We start from the raw sequence: 11,618 nt of genomic DNA on the forward strand, positions 1-11,618 counted from the left end.
CTGCAGCACCACTGACCCAACTGGGACACAGAAATTGTGTGGAGATAAAGCTGGTATCAAACTCTTCTCTGGGTAGGAGGCTCACAGGGTTACCTCTGAACTGTTACATGCTATTAGAAAAGACAACTAAATAACTTAAATCTGTTTAAACATTAGGGTTCTAATCCTAGGTGCATTCCACTATGGTAAAGGTGGGTATTTGAAGAAAATACTTCTCTATTAAAGATCTCTGCAATGTTTTTAGAAGTGCCTTTTCCGTGTCAGGCACTAACCTATTCAGAAAGGTTACCTTCTTTTTTCAAAAATAAAATTGTAGTAATTATATACTGTATTTAATCATGTGAAAGGAGTAAAAAAGCTATTTCTACGTGGTTTCTGAGGTAATAAGCTGGCATGTTAAAAATAATATTAATGCAATTCATTCCCTTGTGAGTGTCCCTTGCCCATCTTCCTTCCCTCTAAGAGAGGACGGACAGGGTGATTTCAGTAAAGTGAAGAAAAGAGGTGTGGCACACTGGCTGGTACATTGTATCATAGTTCATCATGGTTTCTGGTGAGGTCCTCCCCATAATTAGTAGCTTGACTTCCAACAAACATATTCCAGTTGTCTAGAACTTCCTCTTTTGTTAGTTTTTGATCCTGGTAGGAAGAAAAACAAAACCTCAGTAAAAATACTTTCAAAACTAAGTCAAAGACACACCAGCACAGACTTGCAAGAGCCCTGGGAAACAGACAGTTCTTCACAGCAGTGGACTGCAGGTTCAGCAGTCATTTCTAGCTGTCACAGTGAGTGAAGTTTGGACCCCAGTGGAAGACAGAAGTCCCACAGGCTTCAGTTCAGGCTTCAAACTGCTAATTGCAAGTTCTTTGTAACAAACTCACTGCCAAGCAGTAGCAACAACAGGTTGACAGTGGATTTCCTGGTACACAGTTTTGCCCTGTGGTTCGGTTCATCTTCCTGACAGCAAAACTAAAATCCTCTGGTGCACTTTGTGGAAGATGGTTACTTACATTAGCAATTCACACTTTCTGTGTTAAGAGTATTTTGGCTTTCAGGTTCCAAGTTTGCTTGCACTACGCTTTGGAAGACCACCATCTGGAATATACTGTCCCTCATCAGAGCCAGTGCTTAGGTGTAACATATGTGCTTGAACATAGAACTCAGAGTGGCTTGGCTACCCCTACATTTGAGTACAAGGGGTATCTAAATGCAGCTTTATTTTCCTCTTTTAGTCTGTATCAACATATAAAAGTCATGACCACTCTTAAAGGAAGAAGAGTATTTTTGCTGTGTTAAAATGTCCAGGCTTAAGATGACAGTTTCTCATCTCACCTAATGAAAGCCAGGAGAACTTCTAGAGCTGATAAACTGTATTTTACTGCTTTGTAATTCTAACACTACCAACTGACACTGGCATGGAAACATTAATCCACTAGCAATTCTAGCCTCTAAAGAAAAGTTATTAGGAATAAATTCTCACAAGCTGCTATTTAAAAAAAAAAAAAACCGCAACACCTTATATAACTTCTTTAAAAATGATACTGGAACACTACATACCTTGTCTGCATCAGATTCGTAGACTAAGTGCCTGGCTTCAGCTAGTGCATGATCATAGTCTTGGGGGAGGATCCAGTGCTGGATTTCATCTTTGTCCATCTTTCCATCCTTGTTGAGATCACGAAAATCTGAAAACTGCTCACGCTCTGTAATCACCCAGTCAGGCTCCGGTCCGCCCTCTTCATTTGCAAACATATCAGCTGGAGAGGAAATAAGGGTCTTACTTGAGTACTATTTACTTTGCAAATTAAGTACAAACTTAAGATATTTTCACAGTGCTTCTCAGAGGAAACGGAACTTTTCACTCTTTGCACAGTGTCTCTGTAAAAGAAAAGACATGTGAGGTGTAAACCCTACAGAGCAGCTGTATCTTCTCCCAGGCCTATTTCTTCACTGCTGGTGATTCTGCCCATTCTCACACTAACCTGTATCATACCTGTGCACTGCTGGTGGGGTTAACAAGAGAGGTGAAATGATCAAAGGCCATCATCTCAATTTCAGAATGAACAAAATCCTCTAAAAATCTTTGGCTGAATAGCAGTCATAAGCTTTAGTGCTAGGCCCGGTCACATGGGGAGAAAGCCATTTTATCTTGTCCCTGCCAGCAAATGTCTTTGTGGATAAGATCAGACTCCAACCAGCAGAATGATTACAGGAAAAAAAGGCACAGGGGAAATTTAAGCAAACAAAAATTGCTAAATGGAACTTGCATGCATTTGTACTGCTTTTAGAGAAGTCTGTGTAAGAGACTTTCATCTTAGTACATCAGCTCTCTTTTAACCATGTAGTGCTGCAGCACATTCCAGTAGAAGACACTCTCCCAGAAAGACAGAGCTGGAGAAGTCATGAATCACAGTGTATTCTGTGAGGAACCACAGGCACAGTGCACTTGTCACAGACTGGTACCTGGGGAGGGAGCACTGTTTGTGACACAGGATGCAGAGATTACACACACGAGCTGCTCTGCACATCACTCCTGTGCTACATTTTGGAAGCACTTGTAGGACCATGCCACAGTGGCAGCTGCTTTCTGCATAACACAGGAGAGTAGCAGTGATTATTAAAACCAACTGACTTCTAAATGTTCTTTACATCACAGGGCTTTCCAAATCATGAGTGGTGTATCCATGTCATCCCTCTGGTCCCTGGGGCCAATCCTTTCCTGCTCATTAGGACTGCTTATTCCTCAAGCCTTAGAATTAAAGCCCCCTTGGTGATACTATTCCTCTCCAGTGCTTTTTGGTTCTCAAGGATGTGCTAAGAAAAAGTGTACCCACATGGATGGTATGAGGGTCAGACCTATCTGTGGGAAACATAAATGCTGAATTCACAGGTAGGAATAACCCCCCCTGACCCTGCAGTGTGAGTGTGTTCACTGGGCTGAGGTTCTCCTCTGTCACTGTCAAGTGTCCCTGAAATACTCTGTTACCTGCCCATGCACAGGGAGAATTTAGTTCTCTCTGCTCTACATTTTTATAGGTATTCCGCTCCGCTGCTTGTGTAAATCTAAACCAAATTTTGTAAAAGACAAAAGGGGAGGAAAGAAGGAAAAGGAGTGTGGGATCATTCCATAAGCTTCAGCAGATCTCCCCAATACTCCTTTTAGAGACTGACATTTTTGGACTTCTTTTTGTTGTTCCTTATAAACTAGCAAAGAAGAGATTTGGTTTTCTGTTGGTTTCTTAATCCCACCTTCATCAAAATTTTAAAAAATTACATCTGAAAAAGGAAAGTAGGAATATTTTAAGCATAGTTTTCTCAACTCATGAAGAAAACTTCAGACAACACATTCACTTTCTTTTTTCATTTTTAAAAGTGCAAATTATATTGTTTATTTGAAGCAACTGACATGTCCTGTCAATTTGATTTTTATCATCCTTGCCAATGTGGGGTGATCGTGACTAGAACATTCTATGTTCCTATCTATAGAAGACAAGAAAAACCAGCATTCACATGGTAACAAATGTTGACAATTACCTTATAATTATATGTAGGTAATGTCACTGAATGAACTGAAATTACTGTGGAAATTATGCTGCTCTGTTATTTCAGTCATAGATGAATAGCATTCACTTTCTGGGCTAAATATAATTTACAAGGAACAGAACCCCCTGCCATTAATTAGCGTGTGTATATTGTTCCTGATTCTATGTGAAGTGATCTTTATAGCACCACTAGAAACAGAAAGGTTCATCCAACTTTGCACTAATGTCTTCTTAGTGCTACTTTCTGTATTTGAAACTCACCAAAATATAATGGTATCATCACTACAGAAATATGGGTTTTACTTACTAATTAAACTAGGGAAAAAAAAGTGGGAACAAGGTGAATTTTCCCTTTTTGCAATGGTTGCTTCCCAGGTGTTTTGGATATTTGAGAACTATTCAAACTTGGGAAGAAACTAACTCATTTTCTGATCCTCCTGAATTCCTAAACAGTGCCTTCTAACAGCAGTTAACATTGTGTAATATACAAAGAATATCCCTGCCCTGAAAAATATTATTCCAGATTCTCTTTCTTTTGTTCTCATACAACTCTTAGCTGAGTTAAATGAGAACAAGAGGAGAATTTTGTGCTGTGACACATGAGGAACTTCTCCTGGCCATGTTGCTATCTACCTAAAATGAAATTAAAAATTAAATTAAATGAAATTTCTGGGTTGGATGGGTGGTGTCAAATAGTTAAACTGGAACACAGAACTGTTCACTCTGGGTTGTTAATGCTGATGCAAATTTGAGAGAAGACGGAAAAATGGACTGGAGATTATATAAGAAACAAGTAACAACACTTACCAATGTACTCATCTTGATCCACAAAACCATCCTCATTTTTGTCTATGTCTTCTAAGGTTTCCTGGAAAACAATTTTGCATGAAAGTAATCAAGAAAAAACAGAGCTCTGTCTACCTGCCTTTGATCATTTAATGTTCTGAGGCCCTGACCTGCCTCTGTACACAAATGAATGTAGTCTCACTAAATCCAGTGTGACTGTTGTTTACACAATGAATATACAAATATCCCTTCACGTCGAAAAAAATTCTCTGTATGAAGGAACTGCTTATGTTAGGAGCAGATACCAGCTTGCATGAAACACTTGGCTGCTGCACATCAGCACACCCTGCTTTTATTTTAAGTCTGTGCCCCAAGATTGTTTCTTGATTCCATTTAGGAGCTTAAAAAAATCTTTCTTTATATTGAGGCCTCTAAACCAAGTGAATATCATGAAAAGCACCCCTTTCTGTTCTCCATTTAGCTATTATGTGTGTGTCTCTTTCTAAACCCTGCCTGGAAAAGTTAGAGAAGCCTTCAAAGTTCATCCATAAAAGTAGAAACAATGGCATTGATTTTGCTTTGCTTACTAAGACTACAATGTTTTTCATGTGCTCAAACTCCTCTGGGTGAAGGAAAGCAGTGAATTCTTCACGAGTGGCAGCCAGGTCTCCATCAAGATCTGCGGTTTTGAATCGTCTTTCATCTCTGGGCAGCATTTTCTTAAAACTGTGCTGATCAGTTGCATCCTGGAATTCTTCTGGATTTTCTGCAAATGAATCAAGACTATCTCAGAAGTATTTTCCTTTAAAACATACTAGCAAAACAAACCTGTTTCAGTCTACAAATAAAAAGGTTTATTGCCAGAATATCTGTTCTAAATGGAAATTCTCTTCCCCGTGAGGTTTTAAATTCAGGGATGAAGTACTTGGTTTGACTTTTAAAGGTGACAGTATAAGAGGTAAATTTCTGAGCAGGCCTTCTGTCGCAATCCAGAATAATGGATTTTGCAGTATTGTATGTTATCCCTCGCAGATTTTTTTTATCTGCCTTTACAAGCACCACTTAGGCAATACTTGGGGTAGACTTCATTCACAGAAGTTTTCTTCCTCTTTAGGTATTAATATAATCCACACAACTTTTCGGTTTCAAGAAGAGTAAACCATGGAAATGAGGTTTCAGAAGGTGGCAGGCTGACTGAAATTACCCTAGTGCTACACCTCTGCTACAGGGAACCTAACAATTATTTTCAGTTTAAAACAATGACATTTTTTTCAGGATGTTCAGTGGCATAAAAGGAATGGTATTTGATACAATTTTTAAAATAGGATCATTAAACTGACTTTAAAAATGAAAAATACTCATAACAATTTCACAATTAGTATGTGGAGACAAACACAGTTGAAAAACACTAGGCCAGGAAATACAGATGGGAACTTTAAGTATTCATTAACACAAGCCCACAATACTGCTCTCCAAGCCTTGGGGCTTAGAGGGAGCAAAAACAAAGGGCTGAGCAGGGTTCCAGGGATAATTCTGCAGGGACTGCAGGTCAAATATTTCCTTTCACAAATGTAACAAATTCAATTTTAATCTGAGGTAGACTTTGGAATTACGACTGCCACAGGAAGCTTGTACTAGAAACTGCCTCTGTGGTAGGTAAATATTGTCTTCTTATTTCCAGTATGTATAAATGGTCAATTAATACTGATTTGTTGCTCTGTCAGTATTGCCCTTTAGCTTAAGTGATCTCTTCTCCTCCTCCTCCTCCTTCATTAACTTATCAAAGCAAAGGGAATGTGGAGGGGGGCGGAGGGAATTCAGGTATATTTTTTAATAAATGTTTCTTTTGCCTGATTTGTTAAGGATTTTCATTTGCAGTTGATCACAGTCTGAAGCATGTTATTCTGCAAGAATGATTTTAATCAATAACTTTCCTATAGCTTAGACACAAATAAATTTTTAACATCCAGACTTAAGATTTTAGAGACTAAATTCACAAATACAGTTAATTAGACAAATTATTTTTTAATTAAATTACCCTTTTTAGTGTTAAAAAATAACATATTTCTAACTGGAGACTTTAATTCAGCTGTGTCAGTATATTTAATGATAACTCCACAAAACCTTCTGCATGCTGGTGACCCAAGTGCAAAGGGCTGCAATAAATAACTAAAAAGTGGTTTTGACCTCTGAGCATCTATAAAATTGAATGTGAGCTTCGAGTCCTAAATGTGACACCAAACTCCTGCTGACTGCAAGGCAAAAAATCGTATTTTATCATCTCAAAAATCCTTGATTATACAATCTGAAGATGTTTCCTTACCTAGATAATAACCGTATGTGGCTTGTTTGTATTCTTCCCAGGCAATTTTATCATCCTTGTTTAGATCGTAGTCTTTCCAAACTTTAGCCACATTTTCATAGATGTAGCGTTTCTGTACTCGTTTAATCCAGGTTTTTAATTCTTCTGTTGTGATATAGCCATCTTTGTTGTCATCTATTCTATCCACAATCTTTCTGTAAATAGAGATCAGCATCTTTAAGAGCTGGCAGAAATCCAAACTGCATGTGAGGCCAATTTTAGTAATCTTTATCTGGCCCTGATTTTCCACAAAAACAGTGCCCCAAACTCCTGAAGCTGTCCTACTGGTTAAGGCTTTCCTGCATTTTACACATCATCCTAAGGAATATGTCTCTATTTATTATTTAGCATTGCTATGAATAACTCAAAGGGAACCTGCACAACCAAAATTAGTGAGCAGAGAATACCTGGCTTTCTTAGGCTGTGCCTCCTATCTTGGGGGGAGGGATCTGTCCTTCACTGCTTACATGGAGTGGCCATGCTGGCTCAGAGCAGGAGACACCAATTCCACTTCAGGACAAAGCCTGTACTCAAACTTGCTGGAGGAGACCAGGGCAAAAATCCAGGACTTGGTTGACATCTGCAGCTTCTCCTTTGGCTTTCCAGCAGGCTGACACCAGGGTGAAGTGAGTTATATGACTGTGTAATACTGGGAACCTACACCAGGTACAGCCTTCCCTTCCATGCCTGTCCCTCCACTTGTCTCTCTTCTTTCATTTCCAATGGAAACCAGTACTGCTGCTGACGCCAGGAATGCCTGTTACCCACTAAAGCAATATCAAGTCTGCAGCAGCAGGTCTCCAGCCACTGCTGGCAGCTGGGCTATAAACATCCATCCAGTGTAAAGCTGCCAGCCTCAAGCACTGTTGAAATCAGCAGGAGTGAAACACTCTGCACACAGCTGCAGCTAAAAAAAAAAAAAAAAAGACAACGCTCTTTCTACCACTTATGTTCTCTGCAACTAATCTCTGCAATTAATCTTTCTGCAATTGATAAACTCCACCATTTTGGGGCTGAGCTTGTCAAACTTGCTTCTGTCCCTGCTCTTGGAATTGAGCACCTCTAGAACATCTGCCTTGGCTCTCTGGCAATCCAGACTGGCTTTGGGCACATCAGCACCCTTCACCCTGCCCATGAGGTGCAGGGGCAGCCTGTCTGCAGGTGCCCTGTGCCTGGCTCATGCCATGCCTATGGAATACTGACGTGCCATTGGAATGCAGGGGTAAGAGCAGGAGCTGACTTATCTAAATCCTGACTTGACATTCAACAGGTGAGCTCCCTAAACCTCCAGGAAGCCACAGGACACAGGGAAAAAGATCTGCATTTTTAAACACTGTTTTCAATTCCACATCCCTGCTCTCCACAAAGAAACCACACCTGGCCAACTGGAACTGCTCAAGCAGTGAAGCAATGTCTCTTCCCAAGCGTTTGTTACAAAAGTGATTGCTGAAATAACAGCAGCAGCTTCTGCTGAGCTTCCAGCAATCTTGTGTGAATCTGATAGTATCAGACTGAATTTATAAACATGCTGTTTCTGAGTTATGGGGCAAAAAAAAGCTGATTAATTTACTTTCTGAATTAGTAAAGTGTGAATTAACTGACAAGAAAAGCTTTTCTCTTTTTATCAATCAGTTGCCAGTGGTCCCTTTCCCTGCATGATGGACTCTATTTAGATTTTCCCCACAATGAATTAAATTTCATTTGTTTAACTGGTATTTCCTTCTCCTGTTAAGGTACTAAATGATTATGCTAGTAGCTCTTGGCAATGTATAACATGAAAGAAGTCAGGACTGTGTAACAGAAAATGTTTCATGCCTCCTCCTTTTCACCTGTTTTTATAGGTCCATTGCCTCCATGTGCACTATTCCACCCCACCTCTCAGCTGAAGATGGGGACAATGAAACAGTCCTCCCTACAGGCTCCCAAGGCACAGATAAAAAGCTGTTGTATGGACTGTGGACCTCACTTTTTACTGTTATTATTGGGATGACCAATGTGCTGCCAGATTTCCTAAGCAAGGTAAAATGGCTTATAAATACAGCAGCATGCACTCAGGTTTATAGCAGCAGACTGTGTTTCTGTTTTCTCCCAGAAATAATTTAAAACAGCTTTTAATTAAAACTGCCTTCTTCCTAAAAGCCAATCACTCGCTGGGAAGTGAGAACCTGCTACAGAAGTTGCCCATAGGAAAAATGGGAGGAAGGGGCTCAGTATATCTGATTATTAAGCCACAAGACGTTTTCTAAATCCTCTCTTTACCTCCCAGTGTGCTGCTATCCAAAAATTACAAGGCTGGGAAATGCTGGAAGTTGTGAAACTTTCCCAAATGCACCCCAGGAACCATATTCCTGATGGTGTGATGCACAGTGCTCACTCCACAATGTGTCCTCAGAGGGCCACTTCAGTCACCTCCATTTAAAAGGTTATTGACTGTGGCTGTAGTTCAAGGTGCCTGTAACCCCTCCAAAGGGCAACTAGTGAGATCACTGAAGTTAAAACTTCCTCCCTTGCTGAGTTAACATTTGCAAAAATTGTTTAAAAACAGCTATACTGTTAAATAGTATCTCTGACTGAATTATCCATACTAGTATGCAGACCAATATTAGGAAGGCATGTCCATTTTAGTGATACAACTCATGAGAATCTAAGTCACAGATCATATATGCTGAGAACATGGTTTCTTTTGCTCCTTCTTGAAACAATGAGGATGAAGTTGATAATTTCTGGTAATCACTTTATCTGTTTACTCACTGAGACATGTAAATAGTAGTGACAGCTTTCAGAAGGATCAAGAGGTTACTCAGTGAGATTACAGTGCTACTGCTTATGGCAGGACTAGACAGAAAATTGGCAAGTACCACCCCCTACGGAAGGGAAGGCAGGGGCAATCTTAGTGAGAACATGCAGATGTTTTAAACAATCTTCTCCATGGTAACTACATTAAAGGATCTTCCTTCAACTCCTATTAAATTTGGTTAGTGATCTGGCTTCCGGTCCGTGTAAAGGAGGGAGAAGCAGTAAAGTAAGGCATGGTTCCTGTTCTTTGCATAAAGAGCAGCATGGAAGTAATAGCAACTGAAACACTGTGAACGGTGAAGTCACAAGTGGGAAAGCTGGGGGAAGATGCTTGAAGTGGACTTGTAAATGTAGCTGTTAAGAAGGAATGGTTTAAACTCGATTAACACAGATACGGTGTGGGCAAGCGTCCCAGAGGCAGGGAGCTGCAGCAGCAAAGCCCTCGGGCAGCAGGTCCAACACCCGGTACAGCTCCCTCCACGAGGCTTACTGCTGTGGGGCCAGAAAAGGCAGGAGAGAGTCAAAAGCCACGAACTGTTGGCTGCTCCTTTGCAAAACCAGTGGGTGTGAGAGAAGTCGAATCCCAGAGGTTCGATCCACAGGCCACTCTGGGGTACCGGGCACCACTCTGGGGTACACAGTCCCACACTGCTGCTCAGGGCATTACTCTGGGGTACAGGACATTACTCTGGGGTACTGAGCACCACTCTGAGGTACAGGGCATTACTCTGGGGTAGAAGGCACCACTCTGGGGTACACAGTCCCACACTGCTGCTCAGGGCATTAGTCTGGGGTACCGGGCACCACTCTGGGGTACACAGTCCCACACTGCTGCTCAGGGCATTAGTCTGGGGTACAGGACATTACTTTGGAGTACTGAGCACCACTTTGAGGTACAGGGCATTACTCTGGGGTACAGGGCATTACTCTGGGTACACAGTCCCACACTGCTGCTCAGGGCATTACTCTGGGGTACAGGGCATTACTTTGGGGTACTGAGCACCACTTTGAGGTACAGGGCATTACTCTGGGGTACACAGTCCCACACTGCTGCTCAGGGCATTACTCTGGGGTACTGAGCACCACTCTGGGGTACAGGGCATTACTCTGGGGTACAGGGCACCACTCTGGGGTACCGGGCCCCGCTGCACAAGCCCCTCAGGGTGGGAAGGGTCCCGCTGCCCCTCGGACACTCAGGCAGTCCCAGGCCGCCTCCTCCGCCCCGGGCCCACCTCGGGCCCTCCCCCTGCCACGTCTCCCGCCCGGGCCGGGCGCTCACCCCAGGCGCTCACGGCTCTCCTCCGGGCTGAGCTGGTCGAAGCTCCGCGCCTCCTCCTTGCCCAGGAAGGCCTCGTGGTCGTACTGGAAGCCGGGCCGGTCCTCGTGCTGCGCGGCTCCGGGCCGGGCCCGCTCCTGCCGCGCCATGGGCTTGCCCAGCGCGCCCGCCGCCAGCAGCAGCAGCGCGGGCAGCGCCCTCAGCGCCCCGCCGCCCGCCATGCCCCGCCGGCCCAGCTCTCGCAGCCCCGCTCCGCTCCGCTCCGCTCCGCTGCCCGCCCGGCTCGGCACCGCCCCGCCCCGGGCCCGCTCCGCCCCCGGCCCGGCCATTGGCAGCGCGCCCGGCCCGGCTGCGCCACGTCCGCACAGGGGCCCGGGCGGCGGGGCCGGGACAGCGGGCAGAGCCCTCGCGGGGAGCCGGGGGCGGCGGAGAGGCCGCTCCGCTCGGCCGTGACCCAGCTCAGCCTGAGAAACCGGGGAGGCTCGAAACAGCGGGTCGGGGCTGTCCCGCCGCTGCTACTCGTTCCTCCTGAGCGCCAGGTGTCCGTGATGGTTTCTGCCGTCTTCCTAAATCGCTTGGCAAAGCACAAAAGCGTGATTTTAAGACAAACAAACGAACCCCTCCGCGCTGTCTTGAGTGTTGATACCCCAAAAGCGTGGGGGAAAAAGGTTGCCAGCGCTATCACAAAGGATGTTCATCGTGATGGGGTCACTATCGCTGTCACTGTGAGGGAACCGACTTGGGATCCTGAAAATGTAGAAGAGGGGAAGCCCAAATCATATAGCAAAGAAAAAGGTTTTGGTTTGTTTTGCCTAAAGTGAAGTTAATTTTGTTCACAGTCGTGAAAGTCTCTAG

At 43.4% G+C, this 11,618-nt stretch overlaps 1 protein-coding gene across 1 annotated transcript; it reads right to left on the bottom strand.

The window, feature by feature from the left end:
- Positions 1 to 531: 531 nt before the first annotated feature.
- RCN1 (reticulocalbin 1) lies at positions 532 to 10,984 on the bottom strand. The gene is made up of 6 exons (XM_062494813.1): positions 10,767 to 10,984; positions 6,653 to 6,846; positions 4,917 to 5,095; positions 4,351 to 4,411; positions 1,559 to 1,758; positions 532 to 639 (listed from the first exon to the last, which is right to left on the bottom strand). The coding sequence occupies exons 1-6, from the start codon at positions 10,982 to 10,984 to the stop codon at positions 532 to 534; spliced, it is 960 nt and encodes a 319-aa protein (XP_062350797.1).
- Between the last annotated feature and the right edge of the window lie 634 nt (positions 10,985 to 11,618).

Source organism: Cinclus cinclus, chromosome 6 (assembly GCF_963662255.1).
Source record: "Cinclus cinclus chromosome 6, bCinCin1.1, whole genome shotgun sequence".
In the NCBI taxonomy this organism is placed as follows: domain Eukaryota; kingdom Metazoa; phylum Chordata; class Aves; order Passeriformes; family Cinclidae; genus Cinclus; species Cinclus cinclus.